Below are 23,670 nucleotides of genomic sequence, written 5' to 3' on the forward strand. Positions count from 1 at the left end.
GTGAATGCAAGGCAATTAACGCCTTGTTGGCGCTGCGGGGGTGATCATCGATTCCATTCATGCCACTTCAAAGGATACGGTTGCAAGGGCTGTGGAACAATGGGACACCTCCAACGTATGTGCAGGCAAGCTGCAAACCCTGCTAATCCTACAAACCACAATGTTGCAGAGGAGGACAGATTCACGGTGGGTCATGACGAACAGAGCCTCAGACCGAGGAGGCAGAGGTATATGCGGTGCACACATTTACCACAAAGTTTCCCCCGATGATGCTGAAGGTTGAATTAAATGGACTTCCAGTGTCCATGGAGCTGGACACGCGTGCAAGCCAGTCCATAATGATCAAAAAGATTTTTGATAAGTTGTGGTGCAACAAGGCTTCAAAGCCAGTCTTAACTCCCATTCATACCAAACTTAGAATGTACACAAAGGAACTGATTCCCGTAAAGGTTACCGTAAAGGTCTCCTACGATGGAGCAGTGCACGATTTACCACTCTGGGTGAGACCGGGCGATGGCCCCACGCTGTTCGGCAGGAGCTGATTGGGAAAGATATGCTGGAACTGGGACGACATCCGAGCGCTTTCGTCCGTCGACGACATCTCATGTACCCAGGTCCGAAGCAAGTTCCCCTCGCTGTTCAAACCAGTCATCGGGAAGTTCCAAGCAGCAAAAGTGCAGATCCATTTGATTCCGGGGGCATGACCCATCCATCAGAAGGCGAGAGCGGTACCTTACATGATGAGAGAGAGGGTGGAGATCGAGCTGGACAGGCTGCAACAAGAGGGCATCATTTCGCCGATTGAATTCAATGAGTGGGCCAGTCCGATTGTTCCAATCCTCAAGGGAGACGGCACCGTCAGAATTTGTGGTGAATACAAAGTAACTATCAATCATTTCTCACTGCAGGATCAATACCCGCTACCAAAGACAGACGACCCATTTGCAACGCTGGCTGGAGGGAAAACGTTCATGAAGCTGGACTTGACCTCGGCCTACATGACACAGGAGCTGGAGGAATCTTCGAAAGGCCTCACCTGCATCAACATGCACAAATGTCTTTTCGTTTATAACAGATGCCCGTTTTGGATTCGATCGGCTGTGGCGATATTGTAGAGGAACATGGAAAGCTTGCTGAAGTCGGTCCCGTGCATCGTGGTCTTCGAGGACGACATCTTGGTTACAGATTGGGATACCGTTGAGCACCTGCAGAACCTGGAAGAGGTTCTTAGTCGGTTTAATCATGTGGGGCTCAGGCTAAAATGCTCGAAGTGTGTTTTCCTGGTGCCTGAAGTGGAGTTCCTGTGGAGAAGAATCGCGGCAGACTGCATCAGGCCTACCAACCCGAAGACGGAGGCAATCAAGAATGCACCGAGACCACAGAATGCGGTCATTTTTAGGATTCCTGAACTATTTGTTAACTTCTTACCGGGTCTTAGCACATTGTTAGAACCCCTGCACTTTTTACTGCGTAAAGGAGATGAATGGTATGGGGTAAAAGCCAAAAAAAGCCTTTGAGAAAGCTAGGAAGCTGTTATGTGCAAACAAATTTCTTGTGTTGTATGATCCATGTAAGCGTTTGGTACTAGCATGTGATGCGTCATCATACGGGGTCGGGTGTGTATTGCAACAAGCTAATGAATTTGGGAAATTGCAACCAGTTGCTAATGCATCCAGAAGTCTGTCTAAGGCCAAGAGGGCCCACAAAATGATCAAAGAAGAAGCGTTAGTGTGTGTTTACAGGGTAAAGAAAATGCATCAATATCTGTTCGGGCTCAAATTTGAATTGGAAACCGACTATAAGCCACTTATTTCCCTCTTTTCTGAAAATAAGGGGATAAATGCGAATGCATCGGCCCGCATCCAGAGATGAGCGCTCACATTGTCCACATACAACTATGCCATCCGCCACAGGCCAGGCATAGAAAACTATGCCAATGCTCTCAGTAGGCTACCATTGCCCACCACTGGGGTAGAGATGGCACAGCCTGCAGATTTAGTTATGGTAATGGAAGCGTTCAAGAGTGAGCAATCACCTGTTACCGCCTGACAGATTAGAACCTGGATGAGCCAAGACCCCTTACTGTCCTTAGTAAAAAAACTGTGTGCTCCACGGGAATTGGTCTAGTGTCCCATTAGAGATGCAGGAAGAAATAAAGCTGTACCAGCGGCGCAAAAATGAAATGTCTATACAGGCAGACTGCCTCCTATGGGGTAATCGGGTAGTTGTGCCAAAAAAGGGCAGGGACACTTTCATTAGTGATCTCCACAGTACCCACCCAGCCATTGTACCGATGAAAACGATAGCCAGATCCCACGTGTGGTGGCCTGGGATTGATGCAGACTTAAAGTCCTGTGTGCACAAAAATAATACATGTTCCCAGTTAAACAATGCACCCAGGGAGATGCAACTAAGTTTATGGTCTTGGCCCACCAAACTGTGGTCTAGGGTTCAAGTCGTCTATGCAGACCCATTCTTGGGAAAAATGTTTTTAGTGGTTGTAGATGCGCACTCCAAGTGGATTGAATGTATGATAATGTCGGCAAGCACGTCCGCTGCCACCGTTGAAAGCCTACGGGCCATGTTTGCCACCCACGGCCTGCCTGATGTCCTTGTAAGTGACAATGGGCCGTGCTTTACCAGTGCCGAATTCAAGGAATTCATGACCCGCAATGGGGTCAAACATGTCACGTCTGCCCCATTTAAGCCAGCATCCAATGGTCAGGCAGAACGAGCAGTTCAAAAAATCAAGCAGAGCTTGAAAAGGGTAACTGAAGACTTGCTGCCGAATCCTGCTTAGTTACCGCAAAAGACCCTACTCGCTCACCAGGGTCCCTCCCGCTGAACTGCTCATGAAAAGTGCTCCTAAGACAAGGCTCTCGTTAGTCCACCCTGATCTACACGGACAGGGAGAGAGCAGGCGGCTTCAACAGAATACATATCATGATCGTGCAAATGTGTCACGCGAAATTGAATCCTGTATTTGTGTTGAACTATGGACAAGGTCCCAAGTGGATTGCTGGCACTGTTTTGGCCAAAGAGTGGAGTCGGGTGTTTGTGTTCAAACTCGCAAATGGACTCATCTGCAGAAAATACTTGGACCAAACCAAACTCAGATTTACGGACTATCCAGAACAACCCACAATAGACTCCATCTTTTTCGACCCTCCAAAACACACAAAAGTGATAACCGACCCAGCGGTTGAACACGAAGCAGAACCCATCACCTGCAGCAGCCCAGCAGGACTCACCACCCCCAGCAGTCCAGCAAGGCCAGCTGCGCAGCAGCCCAGCGAAGGCCCAACGAACAACTCACCAACACCAGCATTTGCACCGAGACGATCAACCAGGGAAAGGAAGGCCCTAGATCGACTCACATTGTAAATAGTTATGCTATTGACTTTGCGGGGGGAGTGTTGTTATGTATGTAAACCTGTAATTACCATGTCTAACCTCCAGAGTGCTTATCCCCTGGAGTCCCAAGGGATCCCACAATCCCTTGGGAGCACCTGTATATAAGGAGGCCTCACCGGCTGGAGAGGCACTCCAAGATCTGTAATAAAGGACTACGGTCACACTTATTTTGAGCTTGCAGTATCTAGTCTGACTCCTTATCCAAGACATAACACGAATAACCTCCCGAAAATAATAAGGGACTGAGTGTTTAGTGAGAAGGAGGAACTGAAGGAAATCCTTATTAGTCAGGAAATTGTGTTAGGGAAATTGATGGGATTGAAGGCCGATAAGTCTCCATGGCCCAGAGTACTTAAGGAAGTGGCCCTAGAAAGAGTGGATGCATTGGTAATCATTTTCCAACATTTTATAGAGTCTGGATCAGTTCCTGTGGATTGGAGGGTAGCTAATGTAACACCACTTTTTTAAAAAGGAAGGAGCGAGAAATCAGGGAATTATAGATCGGTTAGCCTGACATCGGTAGTGGGGAAAATGTTGGAATCAATTATTAAAGATATAATAGCAGCGCATTTGGAAAGCAGTGACAGGATCGGTCCAAGACAGCATGGATTTATGAAAGGGAAATCATGCTTGACAAATCTTCTAGAATTTTTTGAGGATGTAACTTGTAGAGTGGACAAGGGAGAACCAGTGGATATTATGGTGTATTTGGATTTTCAAAAGGCTTTTGACAAGGTTCTACACAGGAGATTAGTGTGAAAAATGAAAGCACATGGTATTGGGGGTAATGTCTTGATGTGGATAGAGAACTGGCTGGCAGACAGGAAGCAAAGAGTAGGAATAAACGGGTCCTTTTCAGAATGGCAGGCAGTAACTAGTGGGGTACCGCAAGGTTCAGTGCTGGGACCCCAGCTATTTACAATATACATTAATGATTTAGATGAAGGAATTGAATGTAATATCTCTAAGTTTGCAGATGACACTAAGCTGGGTGGCAGTGTGAGCTGTGAGGAGGATGCTAAGAGGCTGCAGGGTGACTTGGACAGGTTAGGTGAGTGGGCAAATGCATGGCAGATGCAGTATAATGTAGATAAATGTGAGGTTATCCACTTTGGGGGCAAAAACAGGAAGGCAGAATATTATCTGAATGGTGACAGATGAGGAAAAGGGGAGGTGCAACGAGATTTGGGTGTCATGGTACATCAGTCGTTGAAAGTTGCCATGCAGGTACAGCAGGCGGTTAAGAAGGCAAATGGCATGTTGGCCTTCATAGCGAGAGGATTTGAGTATAGGAGCAGGGAGGTCTTACTGCAGTTGTACAGGGCCTTGGTGAAGCCACACCTTGAATATTGTGTACAGTTTTGGTCGTCTAATCTGAGGAAGGATGTTCTTGCTATTGAGGGAGTGCAGCGAAGGTTCACCAGACTGATTCCCGGGATGGCAGGACTGACATATGAAGAAAGACTGGATCGAATAGGCTTATATTCACTGGAATTTAGAAGAATGATAGGGGATCTCATAGAAACATATAAAATTCTGATGGGATTGGACAGGTTAGATGTGGGAAGAATGTTCCCGATGTTGGGGAAGTCCAGAAGCAGGGGTCACAGTCTAAGGATAAGGGGTAAGTCATTTAGGACTGAGATGAGGAGAAACTTCTTCACTCAGAGAATTGTGAACCTGTGGAATTCTCACCACAGAAAATTGTTGAGGCCAGTTTGTTAGATATATTCAAAAGGGAGTTCAATGTGACCCTTATGGCTAAAGGGATCAAGGGGTATGGAGAGAAAGCAGCAATGGGATACTGAAGTTGCATGATCAGCCATGATCGTATTGAATGGTGGTGCAGGCTCGCTGGGCTGAATGGCCTACTCCTGCACCTATTTTCAATGTTTCTATGTTTCATTAGAGCAGAGAAGGTTAAGGGGAGATTTAATGGAGATGTTCAATACAATGAGGGCTTTTAATAGAGTAGATAGGGAGAAACTGGAGTTTGACTAATATTGCACCTTTAGATATTACACATACCTAGATATATATATATATATAAATGTTACATATATAAAGTTGTTCACTAATGTCCCTTTAGGGAAGTAAGCGTGCTGACCTTACCCAGTCTGGTACGATATGTGATTCCAGCCCTCATCAATATTGTTGACTCTTAACTGCCCTCTGAAGTGGACATTCAGTCTGTATCCAACCAGCTACCAGCAGTTCAAGAAAGAGACTCCCCACCAGCTTCACAGGGCAACTAGGGTCGGGCAATAAATGTTAGCCTTGCTAGCTACACCCGCATCCTGAGAATGATTTGTCAAAAATTGAGCGAGTGTGTCGCTTCTCGAGGTACAGCGGTGCACCATTCTAAGAGGGTACTGCAGTAATTAATGGCTGCTTTCACAGGTGGAGACTCCAACATTTGGAAAATAGGATTGCTTGCTATTGGGATCATATTGAGTGTTGAAATGACTGGATTCCTGATCTTCAAGTATATGCGAAAGTAAGTGCAAAGGTTTAATTGTGTTTATTTTAACAAAATCTTAAATCCAATCTTCTCTCATCAGTCAGTGACTGTTTCCCTTGGGTTCAAAACCAGAAGCCACTCCTGTAAGTGGTCCCTGCGTCCCCTATGATTTGGAATGTGCCTTTCACGGCTCAGATTCCAGGTGAATGCTAACAAGACCCAACGATCCCTCACTCTGCACACTAGCTGCTGGATTGCGTCAGGTCACCCTGTGATTCGGCAAAACCACAGTGACTACACCTCGATAAACAATTCATGGGCTGGTAAGCACTTTGGGATGTCCCGAGGATGTGAATAAATAACTGCACATTCATATGTCCTTTCCTTCTCTCTCTCTCATTTAGATTTACAAAGATGATACCAGAACTGAGAGGTTCCAACTGTCAGGAAAGACTGAACAGGCTGGGACTTTTTTTCTAGAAAATTGAAGGCCGAGCGGTGACCTGCTATAGGTCTTTAGGATCATGAACTGGTTCAATAGGGTAGGCGTAGGAGTGGATGTTTCTATTTGTGGCAGAGACCAGAATTAGAAGCCATAAATATAAGATATTCACTAATAAATCCAATAGAGAATACAGGAGAAACTTTCTTTACCCAGAGAGTGGTGAGAATGTGGAACTCGCTGCCACATGGAGTGGTTGAGGCAAGTAGCACAGATGCATTTAACAGGAAGCTAGGTAAGCATGTGAAGGAGAAAGGACTAAAATGTTATGGTGAAAGGGTGAGATGAAGAGGGGTGGACGAAGGCTTGTATTGACCATAAACACCACACGGACCAGTCGGGCCCGTTAATGGGAGATTTAACAGAGGGCTTCAAAATCATGAGGGGTTTTAATAAGCAGCAACTGATTCCACTGCAAAAGGTCGGTTACCAGAGGACACAGAATTATTATCATTGGTAAAAAAGCCAGAGGAGTGGATGAAGAGAAATATGTGTTGTGATCTGGAATGCACTGCCTGAAAGGGTGGTGGAAGCACATTTACATAAGAACATGTGAAATAGGAGCAGGAGAAGGCCATACGGCCCCTCGAGCCTGCTCCGCCATTTAATACGATCATGGCTGATCTGATCATGGACTCAGGTCCACTTCCCTGCCCGCTCCCCATAACCCCTTATTCCCTTATTGGTTAAGAAACTGTCTATTTCTCTCTTCAATTTATTCAATGTCCCAGCTTCCACAGCTCTCAGAGGCAGCGAATTCCACAGATCCACAACCCTCTGAGAGAAGAAGTTTCTCCTCATCTCAGTTTTAAATGGGCGGCCCCTTATTCTAAGATCATGCCCTCTAGTTCTCGTTCCCACATCAATGGAAACATCCTCTGTACATCCACCTTGTCAAGCCCCCTCATAATCTTATACATTTCGATAAGATCACCTCTCATTCTTCTGAATTCCAATGAGTAGAGTCCCAACCTACTCAACCTTTCCTCATACACCAACCCTCTCATCTCTGGACTCAACCTTGTGAACCTTCTCTGAACTGCCTCCAAAGCAAGTATATCCTTTTGTAAATATGGAAACCAAAACTGCATGCAGTATTCCAGGTGTGGCCTCACCAATACCCTGTACAACTGTAACAAGACTTCCCTGCTTTTATACTCCATCCCCTTTGCAATAAAGGCCAAGATTCCATTGGCCTTCCTGATCGCTTGCTGTACCTGCATGCTATCCTTTTGTGTTTCACGCACAAGTACCCCCAGGTCCAGCTGTACTGCGGCACTTTGCAATCTTTCTCTATTTAAATAATAACTTGCTCTTTGATTTTTTTCTGCCAATGTGCATGACCTCACACTTTCCAACATTATACTCCATCTGCCAAATTTTTGCCCACTCACTTAGCCTGTCTATGTCTTTTTGCAGATTTTATGTGTCCTCCTCACACATTGCTTTTCCTCCCATCTTTGTATCATCGGCAATCTTGGCTATGTTATGCTCAGTCCCTTCCTCCAAGACGTTAATATAGATTGTAAATAGTTGGGTTCCCAGCACTGATCCCTGCGGCACCCCACTGGTTACTGATTGCCAACCAGAGAATGAACCATTTATCCTCTATCCATGCTAATATTTATATATTAGCATGAATAGAGGATTGGCTAATGTTTTCTGTTCATTAGCCAATCCTCTATCCATGCTAATATATTACCCCCAACCCCGTGATCTTTTATCTTGTGCAGTAACCTTTTATGTGGCACCTTGTCAAATGCCTTCTGGGAGTCCAAATACACTACATCCACTGGTTCCCCTTTATCCACCCTGTTTGTTACATGCTCAAAGAATTCTAGCAAATTTTGCAAACATGACTTCCCCTTCATAAATCCATGCTGACTCTGCCTAACCGAATTTTGCTTTTCCAAATGTCCTGCAACTGCTTCTTTAACAATGGACTCCAACATCTTCCCAGCCACAGACATTCGGCTAATGTCTATAATTTCCTGCTTTTTGACTGCCTCCTTTTTAAAATAGGGGCGTTACATTTGCAGTTTTCCAATCTGCTGGGACCTCCCCAGAATCCAAGGAATTTTGGTAAATTACAACCAATGCATCCACTATCCCTGTCATTACTTCTCTTCAGACCCTAGGCTGCAAGCCATCAGGTCCAGGGGATTCATCTGCCTTTATTCCCATTATCTTACTGAGTACCACATCCTTAGTGATTGTGATTGTGTTAAGTTACTCCCCCCACTATATCCCCTTGACTATCCACTGTTGGAATATTGTTAGTGTCCTCTACTGTAAAGACTGATACAAAATATTTGTTCAGAGTTTCTGCCATCTCCATGTTCCCCATTACTAATTCCCCGGTCTCGTCCTCCGAGGGACCAACATTTACTTTAGCCACTCTTTTCCTTTTTATATACCTATAGAAACTCTTGCTATCTGTTTTTATATTTCGTGCTAGTTTACTTTCCTAGTCAATCTTCCCTTTCTTAATCATTTTTTTAGTCATTCTTTGCTGGCTTTTAAACGCTTCCCAATCTTCTGTCCTCCCATTAGTTTTGGCCACTTTGTATGCCCTTGTTTTTAATTGGATACAGTCCTTTATTTCTTTAGTTAGCCACGGATGGCTATCTTTTCTCTTACGCTCTTTCCTCCTCACTGGAATATTTTATTTTGAGAGTTGTGAAATATTTCTGTAAATGTATACCACTGTTCATCAACCATCCTACACTTTAATCTATTTTCCCAGTCCACATTAGCCAACTCAGCCCTCATACCTTCATAGTCTCCTTTGTTTAAGCTTAGTACGCTGGTTAGAGATCCAATTTTCTCACCCTCCTTCTGAATTTGAAATTCAATCATGCTAAAATCACTCAGTCTAAGGGGATCCTTTACTCGGAGATTGTTTATTAATCCTGTCTCATTACACAGGACTAGATCGAAGATAGTCTGCCCCCTGGTTGGTTCTGTTACATACTGCTCAAGGAACCCCTCCCTTATGCACTCTAAGAACTCTTCCTCAATGCTACCCTGACCAATTTAATTTGTCCAATCAATATGGAGGTTAAAATCACCTATGATTATTGCTGTTCCCTTTTTACAAGCCCCCACTATTTCCTGATTTCTACTCCGACCAACAGAGTTGCGACTGTTAAGGGGCCCATAGACTATGCCCACCAGTGACTTTTTCCCCTTATTGTTCCTTATCTCCACCCAAACTGTTTCAACATCCTTATGATTTGAGCCAATATCGTTTCTCACTATTGCAGTGATTCCATCCTTTATCAATAGAGCTACCCAGCACCTGTTCCCTTCTGTCTGTCCTTCCGGATTGTCAAATACCCCTGAATATTTAATTCCCAGTCCTGGTCATCTTGCAACCACGTAACTTTCAAATGGGAATTGGACACATCCTTGAAAAGGAAACATTTGCCGGGCTCTGGGGAAAGAGCAGTGGGGAGTGGGACTAATTGGATAGCTCTTACAAAGGCATGTTGGGCCAAACGGCCTCCTTCTCTGTTGTGTGATTCTGTGATTCTATATATTTCTTGAGAGTTGTGAAATATCTCCTTAACTGTACACCACTGTTCATCAACCGTCCTACACTTTAATCTATTTTCCCAGTCCACTTTAGCTAACTCTGCCGTCATACCTTCATAGTCTCCTTTATTTAAGCTTAGTACACTGGTTCGAGATCCAACTTTCTCACCCTCCATCTGAATTTGAAATTCAATCACTTAGAGAGACACTGCAGTAGTTGCTTTAACGTTACAGTGGGGTCTGGGCCCGTCCTGCACTGGCACTCTGATATATGATAACCACTGTGTGATATTGTGCTATATTTCAGGAGAAAGCCAGCTGAGGAGAGAACTTCAGAGCCCAGTGACACAGCAATGATCCACAGTCCAGTTGCCGCATCACACCAGGTACAGGAACTATTAGAACTTAGTACGAAGCCTCAATCTCAGCGTGGAGACATGTGTCAATTGTGTTGCCCACGTTTCTGCCTATGGTGTCAGCCATGGCTCAGTGGGTTTGGAACTCCCCACGCCTCTGAATCAGAAGTCATGGGTTCAAGGCCCCACTCCAGAGACATGTGCCCCATAAGCCAGACCGACACTCAATAGTATCAATAATGAAGGAGTGCTGCACTTTCGGAGGCGCTGTCTTTCGAATGAGACATTAAAACGAGGCTCCCGTCTCCCCTGTGAGGCAGACATAAAAGATCCCACAGCCACTATTTCTAAGAAGAGCAGGAACGTTCTCCCTGGTAGCCTGCGGCCATTATTTCACCCATAAACCGATAGCACTAAAAAATCAGATTAACTGGTCATTACCACATTGCTGTTTGTAGGATCTTGCTGTGTGCCAATTGGCTGCTGCGTTTCCTACATATCAACAATGACTATACTTAAAAAAAATGCTTAATTTGCTGTAAAGCATTTTGAAATGTCCTGAGAGTGTGAATTATGGGACTCAGGTCTCTGGAGTGGGATTTGAATCCATGATATCCTAACCGAGAGACATGAGATCTAAACCCACTGAGCCACTGCTGACACTAGTGAGTCTACGCAATAATTTAACCCTATCAGCTCCAGTAAATGACGTGAAAATGTCTTGTGCTTCCCTTTCCTTTGTAGGGTGCGCAGAGCTCGGTAGTTGTTGACCCCTGGAACACAACCAGTGACGCAATTCATGAGGCGGGGACTCCAGCTCCCCAGGATCTCTTTGAAGGTCCAGCGGGAGATGCCGGACATGGACAACCCGCCAAGCACGAGGACCTCCTGTACGCCAACATCAACTTCTTGAAGCTGCCCAGTGGTGACGGGGCGGTGCACAGAGGCGAGGACACGGAATACGCACAGATCAGATTCCAGCGAAACTGACCGTAGAATCGGGAGAGGGCAGGGGTGAGAGTCGAGGTGGGTTTGAAATTCCTAGTAACACCAGACAACCTGCTGTGGGTGATTTTTGGAGAAGGGAAGGGACTAAAAGGTTTTGCGCTTGACGTGATTGGGACGAAATGCTTGACCAGGGACAACTTGATGCTGACCCTTTGGGGCAAGAGATTCAAAGATCAGCCTCTCTCTGCACAAACACCTCACATGCACAATCATCAAATGTGATGGGTAGAGATGGTGATATGAGCTCATTGCATTGAGTCAAGGAATTCTATGGCACAGGAGGAGGCCATAAGGTGCATTGCACCTGAAATAGCTATCCCCTTCAGTCTTGTTCCTCCACCCGTTGCCCCATTCGGCCCATCGCATCTGTGCTAGCACCCGGAAAGAGCTACCCCTTTAGACCCAATCCCTGGCCCTTCCCCAATTTGGCCCATCTCCCCCTGAGTGCCAGTCCACTGCCCTCTCCCCATACTTTAAAAAAAATGTCCCTACTTCAAATATTTCTCCACTTCCCTTTAAAAATATATCCTGGATTCTGCTTCCCTCAGTGTTCATGGCTGGACACTCCACGTCCCAACAAGCCTTTGTGTCAAGACAGTCTCTCCGAACATCTGGTCAGTGTACATTTCACAAAGGGAAGTTCAGATGAGAGAGACCATTCCACCAATGTAGCTAACGGTTCCACATAAACCCCGGGATCCTCTGTCACACCATCCCTCTGCCTCGTGAAGGTTTTTGACCCCTCTCCACGACCTGAATCCAATCCCATGTTACATAGAAAATAGGTGCAGGAGTAGACCATTCGGCCCTTCGAGCCTGCACTACCATCACTCTCCGTGAATTAGTTCAGTCTGAACTCCTGGATTTCCATCACTCCGCCGTTGGTGGGCATGCCTTCAGCTACCTAGGCCCTAAGCTCTGGAATTCCCTCCCTAAACCTTTCCATCGCTCTCTCCTCCTTTAAGATGCTCCTTAAAACCTATTTATTTTACGAAGTGTTTAATCATCTATCCTAATATCGCCTTCTGTGGCTCGTATCAAATTTTTGTCTGGTTAACGCTCCTGTGAAATTGAGGTGCCGACCTGGTGAAGGCGTAACGCAGACTATTTTTTTCAATGTGAAACACTTATATACATGCCAGTTGTTGTTGTATCTTTGATATGTGCAGAATGCTAATGGAACTAAGGAGGATTATTCAACAGGGCAATAAATGTGTTGCACGGCAACAAATAAGCATACCCTTTGAACCTCCAGCCCTGCTGTGTGGCCACATCATAACCGAGGCATTGCCTTACTGTGTGCAGCCAACATGGCCGAATTGTACTGACCAGAAATATGGCTCCACTCAACTTTGATATCAAATCTGAAAGTTGGTTCTGATTATTGCACCTTTCTTATGCTGTGAAGGATTGCAAGAAGCTTATGGGTTATGTATTTTATTACATTTATTAATGCAAGAGATTAAAATGCTCAGACTGTTATTCGACAGATATATCTACATTAAACATCTTCCATTTGTGCACAATTAATGTCTCCTAAATGTTACTTTCTGTTGTCGCATTCCCACCACATTATGTAAATTCATAGGTCCACATTTATAATGGAAACTTCCTAGGTAAACATATCACACTGTAATTACACCCTCCTATCATTGGCGGCACTGTAATGTCGCAGTTTTGCATCTCAGGAAATTTTCCCACTTTGTTTATGATATTATTGGACGCGTTTATTTGTACTTCCAAAATGGCCGCACTGTCTCTCATTAGCACCCCATTATCACATGACCTATTGCCGATTCGTCCCCTTGGAGGATAAGAATAGCCGTAAAGTTTCTTTGGAATGTGTAACTGGAAACGTCCAACCCAAGTTCTGACTGACTTTGCAAATTGTAATTCAATCCATTTTGACTTCAGAAGCCAGAGAGGATAGATCTCGAACAACCCACAAAAGACTCCCAAGTTCCAGCCGAAGTCCCTTACACCAACGCAAGTGCTGCTTCCCCCAACCGAAGTCCATTACCCCAGCGCAAATGCATGACCTTACCCTTCTTACACGCCCCCACCCCCCGCCATAGATGGGGCATTGTGTGTGGGTCGCAGATTGTTAATAAGTTTGTTGGGTATGAAGTGAACAGTGACAGTGTCATGACTTCTGGATTTAATCCACACCAACGATGTCCCTTGTGACACATGCACAGAGCTTTCTGAGAAATTGGGTGTGGGTTAAAGGGGGTTGGAAGAACATGATCCGTCTTCCCTGAGTTTCCTCTCTCCCCTCAACCGCTTCCCCTCTCTCTCTCCACCACCCCCCACAGCCCCCGTGTGTCTCTATCTCTCTCTCTCTCCCCCTCCCGTGTTTCACGCTCTCTCTCACTCTCTCTCCCCCGCCCGCCCCAGTGTCTCGCTCTCTCTTCCCCCCCATGTCTCTCTCCCTTCCCTATGTCTCTCTCTTCCCCCCCCATCTCTCCCTCTACCCTACCCCTGTGTCTCTCTCATACCTCTGTGTCTCTCTCCCTCCCTGCCCCAGGTCTCTCTCTTCCACCCCTCCCTGTGTCTCTCTACCCCACTCCTCGTGTCTCTCTCTCTCTCTTCCCCGCACCCCGGCCCCCCCCCCCCCCCCACCGCGTCTCTCACTCTCTCTTCCCCCCCTCCTCATGTCTCTCTCTCCCCCCGTGTGTCTCTCTCTCTCTCTCTTCCCCGCCCGTCCCCCCGTGTCTCTCTTTCTCTCTTCCCGCCCGTCCGTGTCTCTCTCTCTCTCTCTCTCCCTGCCATGCATCTCTTTCCACCCGACCCTCCCCCTGTGCCCTGCATGTCTCTCTCTCTCTCTCTCTCTCTCCTTTGCCCGCTACCCGTAGGCTGTGAGGAACAATGTGGTCAATTGCAGGACCCCACTTGTGGCGCAGGGCCCACTTCTGGTTCCGGGCGGGAGGCTTCAGGGCGGACTACAGTGGACACAGGCGCAGAAGGACAGAAAAAGGACAGTACAAATAGTTCTCTGGATATTATTAACACACAGGGTCCAGGGGGAATCTTTCGATGTGCTTTTTTAAATTCATTAATGGGATATGGGCGTCGCTGACAACACCAACATTTATTACACATCCCTAATTGCCTTAGAGAAGGTGGTGGTGAGCTGTATTCTTGAATCGCTGCAGTCCGTGAGGCGGAGGTACTCTCACAGTGCTGTTAGGGAGGGTGTTGCAACATTTTTATCCAGCGACGATGAAGGAATAACAATATATTTCCAAGTCAAGATGGTATGTGACTGGGAGGGGAACTTGGAGGTGCTTCTGACCCCTTGCGCCTGCTTCCCTTGTCCTTCTAGGTGGCTGAGGTCGCGGATTTGAAAGCTGCTGTCGGAGATGCCTTGGCGAGATGCTGCAGTGCATCTTGTAGATGATTCACACAGCAGCCATGCTGCGCCGGTGGTGGAGGGAGTGAATGTTTAAGGTGGTAGATGGGGTCACAATCAAACAGGTTGCTTTGTCCTAGATGGGGTCTCTTGTGTGTCTGTAAAGCATGCACTCTCATGTTCCGCCACCATCCTCTGAAGTCCCAAGGGATCCCAGCATCCCTTGGGAGCACTGTATATAAGCCGGCCCCTAAGGTGTGTTCCTCACTCTGGAGTGTCTTATTAAAGACTGAGGTCACTGTTACTTTCACCTCCCTGTGTGCAGTCTCATCTGTGTTCGGAACACAATAACTGGCGACGAGAATACGAATCCAATGCAAAGATGCAGCAAATTGTGGGCATCCTGGAGAAGTTCTCAGAGGGTGAGGACTGGGAAGCCTATGTTAAATGGCTAGACCAGTACTTTATAGCCAACGAGCTGTACGGAGAAGGAAGTGCTGCAAAAAGGAGAGCGATCCTCCTCACAGTCTGCGGGGCACCGACCTACTGCCTCAGGAAGAATCTTCTGGCTCCAGTGAAACCCACAGATAAGTCATATGAAGAGCTGTGTACACTGGTTCGGGAGCATCTTAACCCAAGGGAGAGCGTGCTAATGGCGATGTATCAGTTCGACAATGCGAGTTTGATGGCTACCTGGAGCAAATGCTCAGAGACTTTTTTGTACTGGGTATTGGCCATGATACCATCCTACGAAAACTTTTGACTGTAGAGACACCAACCCTCAGTAAGACCATCACGATAGCACAGGCGTTTATGTCCACCAGTGATAACACCAAACAAATCTCTCAGCACACAAATGCTAGCAATGTTCATAAATTAACTGGAACTGTGTTTGCGAGCAGAAATGTACAGGGCAGAACCCACGAGTCTGCAACTGCCAGCAGGCCTCAGCTGACCCAGATGACTCAGAGTCCCCAACAAAGGATGAATGCAAGGCAATTCACACCTTGTTGGCGATATGGAGGCCTCCATTCAGTCTATTCATGCCGCTTCAAAGAGTATGTTTGCAAGAGCTGTGGAACAATGGGGCACCTCCAAAGAGCTTTCAAACGAGCTGCAAGCTCTGCAAAACCTGCTAACCACCACGTGGCAGAGGAAGATCTCTCCATGGTGGATCAAAGCAATTTCAAGCCTCAGAGAGAGGAGGCAGATGCTGAAGTACACGGGGTGCACACATTTTTGATGAAATGTCCGCCGATAATGCTAAACGTGAAATTGAATGGCTTACCCGTAGCCATGGAACTGGTCACTGGCACTAGCCAATCCATCATGAGTAAAAAGATGTTTGAGAAACTGTGGTGCAACAAGGCATTCAGAACAGCCCTGAGCCCCATCCACACGAAACTGAGAACGTACACCAAACAGCTTATCACTGTCCTGGGCAGCGCCATGGTCAAGGTCATCTATGAGGGCACGGTGCACGAACTGCCACTCTGGATTGTCCTGGGTGATGGCCCCGCACTGCTTGGAAGGAGCTGGCTGGGCAAAATCCGCTGGAACTGGGATGACATCTGAGCGCTATCACATGTCGATGAGGTCTCATGTACCAAGGTTCTTAACAAATTTCCTTCCCTTTTTGAGCCAGGCATTGGAAACTTTTCCATATCAAAGGTGCAGATTCACTTGGTCCCAGAGGCATGACCCATTCACCACAAGGCGCGAGTGGTACCTCACATGATGAGGGAGAGAGTAGAAATTGAGCTGGACAGGTTACAACGCGAGGGCATCAACTCCCCAGTGGAATTCAGCGAGTGGGCTAGCTCGATTGTTCCAGGACTCAAAAGTCAGGATGGCACGGTCAGGATTTGCGGTGATTATAAAGAAACTATTAATCGTTTCTCGTTACAGGACCAATATACGCTACCTAAATCAGACGACCTATTTGCGACGCTGGCAGTAGGCAAGACGTTCACCAAGCTCGACCTGACTTCGGCCTACATGATGCAGGAGCAGGAGGAGTCCTCGAAGTGCCTCACCTGCATCAACACGCACAAGGGACTGTTCATCCACAACAGATGCCCGTTTAGAATTTGGTCGGCTGCAGCGATCTTCCAGAGAAACATGGAGAGCCTACTCAAGTCGGTACCACACAGGATGACATATTGGTCACAGGTCGGGACACCGCCGAGCATCTACAAAACCCGGAGGAGATCCTCCAGTGACTGGTTCGCATAGGGCTGCGGCTGAAGAGGTCGAAATGCGTCTTCATAGCAACAGAAGTGGATTGTTGGGGGAGAAAAATTACGGCGGATGGCATTGGGCCCACAGACGCCAAGTCAGAGGCTATCAGGAATGTGCCCAGGCCACAGAACGTCACTGAGCTGTGGTTGTTCCTGGGACTCCTCAACTATTTTGGTAACTTCCTACCGGGGTGAAACACCCTTTCAGAGCCCCGACAAGTGTTATTGCGCAAAGGTGACAACTGGGTATGGGGAAAAAAACAAGTAATTGCTTTTGAGAAAGCCAGAAACATTTTATGTTCCAACAAGCTGCTTGTATTGTATAACCCGTGTAAAAGACTTGTGTTAGCGTGTGACACGTTGTCGTACGAAGTCAGGTATGTATTACAACAAGCTAACGTTGCGGGGAAGTTGCAACCTGTCGCCTCTGTTTCCAGGAGCTTGTCTAAGGCCGAGAGGGCCTACAGCATGATTGCGAAAGAGGCATTAGCGTGTGTGTTCGGGGTAAAGAAAATGCATCAGTACCTGTTTGGCCTCAAATTTGAGCTGGAAACCGATCACAAGCCCCTCATATCCCTGTTCGCTGAAAACAAGGGGATAAATACGAATGCCTCAGCCCGCGTACAAAGGTGGGCACTCACGCTATCAGCATATAACTAAACCATCCACCACAGGCCAGGCACCGAGATCTGTGCGGATGCTCTCGGTCGGCTACCATTGCCCACCACGGGGGTGGAAATGGCGCAGCCTGCAAACTTGTTGATGGTGGCGCAGCCCGCAGACTTGTTGATGATCATGGAAGCGTTTGAAAATGATAAATCACCTGTCACGGCCCGCCAGATTAGGACTTGGACCAGCCAAGATCCTCTGCTGTCCCTAGTAAAAAACTGTGTACTGCATGGGAGCTGGGCCAGCATCCCTGTTGAAATGCAAGAGCCAATCAAGCCGTTCCAGCGCCGAAAGGACGAGCTGTCCATTCAGGCAGACTGCCTGTTGTGGGGTAACCATGTAGTGCTACCAAAAAAGGGCAGGGAGACGTTCATCTCGGATCTCCACAGCACACACCTGGGTATAGTAATGATGATAGCGATAGTCAGATCCCACGTGTGGTGGCCCGGTATCGGCTCTGATTTAGAGTCCTGTGTACGGCAATGCAGCATATGTGCTCAGTTGAGCAACGTGCCCAGAGAGGCACCACTAAGTTTGTGGTCCTGGCCCTCCAGACCATGGTCGAGGATCCATGTCGACTATGTGGGCCCGTTTCTCGGTAAAATGTTCCTGGTGGTGGTGGATGCTTTTTCAAAATGGATTGAATGTGAAATAATGTCGGGAAGCACCGCCACCACCACCATTGAAAGCCTGAGGGCCATGTTTGCCACCCACGGCCTGCCTGACATACTGGTCAGTGACAATGGGCCATGTTTCACCAGTGCCGAATTAAAAAAATTCAAAGACCTGCAATAGGATCAAATATGTCACCTCGGCCCCGTTTAAACCAGCCTCCAATGGGCAGGCAGAGCGGGCAGTACAAACAATCAAACAGAGCCTTAAACGAATCACAGAAGGCTCACTCCAAACTCGCCTGTCCTGAGTACTGCTCAGCTACCACAGGAGACCCCACTCGCTCATAGGGGTGCCCCCGGCTGAGCTACTCATGAAAAGGACACTTAAAACCAGACTCTCGTTGGTTCACCCCAACCTGCATGATCAGGTAGAGAGCAGGCGGCAGCAACAAAATGTAAATGATGGCCGTGCCACTGTGCCACGGGAAATTGATCTGAATGACCCTGTGTATGTGCTAAACTATGGACATGGTCCCAAATGGATCGCGGGCACGGTGATAGCTAAAGAATGGAATAGGATGTTTGTGGTCAAACTAGACAATGACAAATTTGCAGAAAGCACCTGGACCAAACGAGGCTGCTGTTCACAGACTCAGACTGCCCTGAACAACCCACAGCAGACATCACCTTTTTCGAGCCCACAACACACACCCAAATGATCAATGACACCACGCCGGACCAGGAAATCGAACCCATCACGCCCAACAGCCCAGCAAGGCCAGGCTCACCTAGCAGCCCTGCAGGGCCAACAACACGCCAGCCCAGCGAGGGCACAGCCAACACACCAGAACAGACATTTGTACCGAGGCGGTCCACCAGGGAAAGAAAGGCTCCCGACCGCCCCACCTTGTAAATTGTTTTCACTTTGACTTTGGGGGGGGGGGCGTGATGTTGTGTAACTGTAAAGCATGCACTGCCATGTTCCACCACCAGGGAGCTCATCGCCTGAAATCCCAAGGGATCCCAGGAGCCCTTGGGAGCACTGTATATAAGCCCGCTCCTAAAATCTGTTCCTCATTCTGGAGTGTCTTTTTAAATGCTGAGATCACTGTTACTTTAACTTCCCTGTGTGCAGCCTCATCTGTGTTGGAAACACAATAGTGTCAAACTTCTTGTGTGTCGCTGGAGCTGCACTCATCTAGGCTAGTGAAGATTATTCCATCACACTCCTGACTTGTGCCTTGTAGATGGCACAAAGGCTTTGGGAAGTCTGGAGGTTGAGGCACTCGCTGCAGAATACGCAGCCTCTGACCTTCTCTTATAGCCACTATATTTATATGGCTGATCCAGTTAAGTTTATGGTCAATGGTAACCCCCAGGATGGTGATGGTGGGGGATTCGGTGATGGTAACCCTGTTCAATGTCAATGTCAAGACTCTATCTTGTTGGTGATATTCATTGCCTGGCACTTGTGTGGTATGAATGTTACCACTTATCGGCCCAAGCTTGAACGTTGTCCAGGTCTTGCTGCATGTGGGCACAGACTGCTCCATTATCTGAAGGGTTGGGAATGGAACTGAACACTGCAATCTTTAGCGAACATCTCCACTTCTGACCTTATGATGGAGGGAAGCTTATTGATGAAGCAGGTGAAGATCTTTGGGCCGAGGACACTGCCCTGAGGAACTCCTGCAGCGATGTCCTTGGGCTGAGATGATTGACCTAAAACAACAACAACCATCTTGCTTTGTGCTAGGTATGACTCCAACCAGTGGAGCGTTTTCCCCTTGATTTCCATTAACTTCAATTTTACTCGGGCTCCTTGGTGTCACATTCAATCAAATGCTGCTCTGATGTCAAGGGCAGTCACTCTCACCTCTGGAATGCAGGTCTTTTGTCCATGTTTGGCCAAAGCTGTAATGAGGTCTGGAGCCGATTGGTCTTGGTGGAACCTAAACTGTGCATCAGTGAGCAGGTTTTGGTGGGTACCTGCTTGATAACACTGACAATGACACCTTCTACATCTTTGCTGAAGATTGGGAGCAGATTGCTGGGGTGGTAACTAGCCAAATTGGATTTGACGTACTTTTTGTGGACAAGACATACCTGGGCAGTTTTCCACGTTGTCAGGTAGATGCCAGTGTTTACTGTACTGGTGGTATGGTCAGACCCCGACATCGTTGCTGGCCTCTCCGACTCGGCCATGGACTCCAAACCATACCTCAGCAAAAGGGAGCCCAGGAACACCATCTGAGGAGCCCAAGAAAGGTACGGCACAAGCCAGCAGCGAGGTCAGGACCAAGGGAAGGGCCAGCAGCAAGGTCAGGGCCAACGGAAGGTACAGCACGGGCCAGCAACACGGTCGGGGCCCAGGAAAGGTTCACCATGACCCTCAGCGAGGTCGGGGCCCAGGAAAGGTTAACAATGGCCCAGCAGCAAGGTCAGGACCAAGGGAAGGTTAGCACAGCCCAGCAGTGAGGTCGGGGCCCAGGAAAGGTTCACCAAGGCCCAGCAGCAAGGTCAGGGCCAAGGGAAGGTACAGCAGGGTCCAGCGACGAACCTGGGACATGAGAGCAGCAGGGAAATCGGGACACAAACCCATCAGCGAGATCGAGACACGAGACAGCAGGGAGGTCGGGACCTGAGACCAGGAGGGAGATCGGGAACTGAGACCAGCGGGGAGATCGGGAACTGAGACCAGCAGGGAGATCGGGACCTGAGACCAACAAAGAGATCTGGACCTGAGACTAGCGGGGAGATCGGGACCTGAGACCAGCAGGGAGATCAGGACACAAGACCAGCTGGGAGATCGGGTCACGAGACCTGCAAGATAGATCGGGACCTGAGACCAGCAGGGAAGTCGGGCACTGAGACCAGCAGGGAGATCAGGACACAAGACCAGCTGGGAGATCGGGTCACGAGACCTGCAGGGAGATCGGGACCTGAGACCAGTAGGGAGGTCGGGACCTGAGACCAGCAGGGAGATCGGGAACTGAGACCAGCGGGGAGATCGGGAACTGAGACCAGCAGGGAGATCGGGACCTGAGACCAACAAAGAGATCGGGACCTGAGACCAGCGGGGAGATCGGGACCTGAGACCAGCAGGGAGATCAGGACACAAGACCAGCTGGGAGATCGGGTCACGAGACCTGCAAGATAGATCGGGACCTGAGACCAGCAGGGAAGTCGGGCACTGAGACCAGCAGGGAGATCGGGACCTGAGACCAGCAGGGAGATCGGGCACTGAGACCAGCAGAGAGATCGGGACCTGAGACCAGCAGGGAGATCGGGCCCTGATACCAGCAGGGAGATCGGGACCTGAGACCAGCAGAGAGATCAGGACACAAGACCAGCTGGGAGATCGGGTCACGAGACCTGCAAGATAGATCGGGACCTGAGACCAGCAGGGAAGTCGGGCACTGAGACCAGCAGGGAGATCGGGACCTGAGACCAGCAGGGAGATCGGGATATGAGACCAGCAGGGAGATCAGGATTAGAGTCCAGAAGGCAGATCGGGACCTGAGACCAGCAGGGAGATCAGGACCTCAGACCAGCAGGGAGATTGGGACAGGAGACCATCCTCGAGGTCGGTACACGAGACCAGCAGGGAGGCTGGGACACGAAACCAGCTGGGAGATCTGGACACGAGACCAGCAGGGAGGCTGGGACACAAGACCAGCAGAGAGGCTGGGACATGAGGCCAACAGGGAGATCGGGACCTGAGACCAGCAGGGGATCGGGACACGAGACCAGCAGGGAGATCGGGACCAAAGATCAACAGAGACATCGGGACCTGAAACCAGCAGGGAGATCGGGACACGAGACCAGCTGGGAGATCGGGTCACGATACCTGCAAGATAGATCGGGACCTGAGACCAGCAGGGAGGTCGGGAACTGAGACCAGCAGGGAGATCAGGACATCAGACCAGCAGGGAGATCAGGACACGGGACCAGCAGGGAGATCAGGACATCAGACCAGCACGGCGATCAGGACCTGAGACCAGCAGGGAGGTCGGGCACTGAGACCAGCAGGGAGATCGGGACACGAGACCAGCTGGGAGATCGGGACACGAGACCAGCTGGGAGATCGGGACACGAGACCAGAAGGGAGAGCAGGATACGAGACCACAGAGAGATCGGGACATGAGACCAGCAGGGAGATCTGGACACGAGACCAGCAGGGAGGCTGGGACACAAGACCAGCAGAGAGGCTGGGACATGAGGCCAATAGGGAGATCGGGACCTGAGACCAGCAGGGTATCGGGACACGAGACCAGCAGGGAGATCGGGACCAAAGATCAACAGAGACATCGGGACCTGAAACCAGCAGGGAGATCGGGACACGAGACCAGCTGGGAGATCGGGTCACGAGACCTGCAAGATAGATCGGGACCTGAGACCAGCAGGGAGGTCGGGAACTGAGACCAGCAGGGAGATCAGGACATCAGACCAGCAGGGAGATCAGGACACGGGACCAGCAGGGAGATCAGGACATCAGACCAGCAGGGCGATCAGGACCTGAGACCAGCAGGGAGGTCGGGCACTGAGACCAGCAGGGAGATCGGGACACGAGACCAGCTGGGAGATCGGGACACGAGACCAGCTGGGAGATCGGGACACGAGACCAGAAGGGAGAGCGGGATACGAGACCACAGAGAGATCGGGACATGAGACCAGCAGGGAGATCGGGACATGAGACCAGCAGGGAGATCGGACACGAGACCTGCAGGGCGATCGGGACCTGAGACCAGTAGGGAGGTCGGGAACTGAGACCAGCAGGGAGATCGGGACACGAGACCAGCAGGGAGATCAGGACATCAGACCAGCAGGGAGATCAGGACACGAGACCAGCAGGGAGATCGGACACGAGACCTGCAGGGCGATTGGGAACTGAGACTAGCAGGGAAGTTGGGCACTGAGACCAGCAGGGAGATTGGGACACGAGACCAGCAGGGAGATCGGGGCACGAGACCAGCTGGGAGATCGGGACACGAGACCAGAAGGGAGAGCGGGATACGAGACCAGCAGGGAGATCGGGACACAAGACCAGCAGGGAGATCAGGACACGAGACCAGCAGGGAGATCGGGACACGAGCCCAGCAGCAAGGTCGGGAACTGAGACCAGCAGGGAGATCGGGATACGAGACCACTGGGAGATCGGGACATGAGACCAGCAGGGATATCAGGACCTGAGACCAGCAGGGAGATCGGGACCTGAGACCAGCAGGGAGATCGGGCCCTGAGACCAGCAGGGAGATCGGGCCCTGAGACCAGCAGGGAGATCGGGATACGAGACCAGCAGGGAGATCGGGATACGAGACCAGCAGGGAAATCGGGATTAGAGTCCAGAAGGCAGATCGGGACCTGAGACCAGCAGGGAGATCGGGACCTCAGACCAGCAGGGAGATCGGGACAGGAGACCATCCTCGAGATCGGGACACGAGACCAGCAGGGAGGCTGGGACACGAAACCAGCTGGGAGATCTGGACACGAGACCAGCAGGGAGGCTGGGACACA

At 49.1% G+C, this 23,670-nt stretch overlaps 1 protein-coding gene across 1 annotated transcript in view; it reads left to right on the plus strand.

The window, feature by feature from the left end:
- The window catches only part of LOC139262020 (myelin-associated glycoprotein-like), an 82,033-nt gene extending 69,240 nt beyond the window's left edge, over nt 1-12,793 (plus strand). The window contains exons 8-10 of the mRNA XM_070877184.1: nt 5,815-5,911; nt 10,222-10,300; nt 11,015-12,793. Coding sequence (XP_070733285.1) covers nt 5,815-5,911; nt 10,222-10,300; nt 11,015-11,260 — 422 coding nt within the window. The 3' untranslated portion in view covers nt 11,261-12,793. The remainder of the gene's footprint in view (nt 1-5,814; nt 5,912-10,221; nt 10,301-11,014) is intronic.
- The last annotated feature ends 10,877 nt before the right edge of the window (nt 12,794-23,670 follow it).

The sequence above is a fragment of the Pristiophorus japonicus genome, chromosome 4, assembly GCF_044704955.1.
Source record: "Pristiophorus japonicus isolate sPriJap1 chromosome 4, sPriJap1.hap1, whole genome shotgun sequence".
In the NCBI taxonomy this organism is placed as follows: domain Eukaryota; kingdom Metazoa; phylum Chordata; class Chondrichthyes; family Pristiophoridae; genus Pristiophorus; species Pristiophorus japonicus.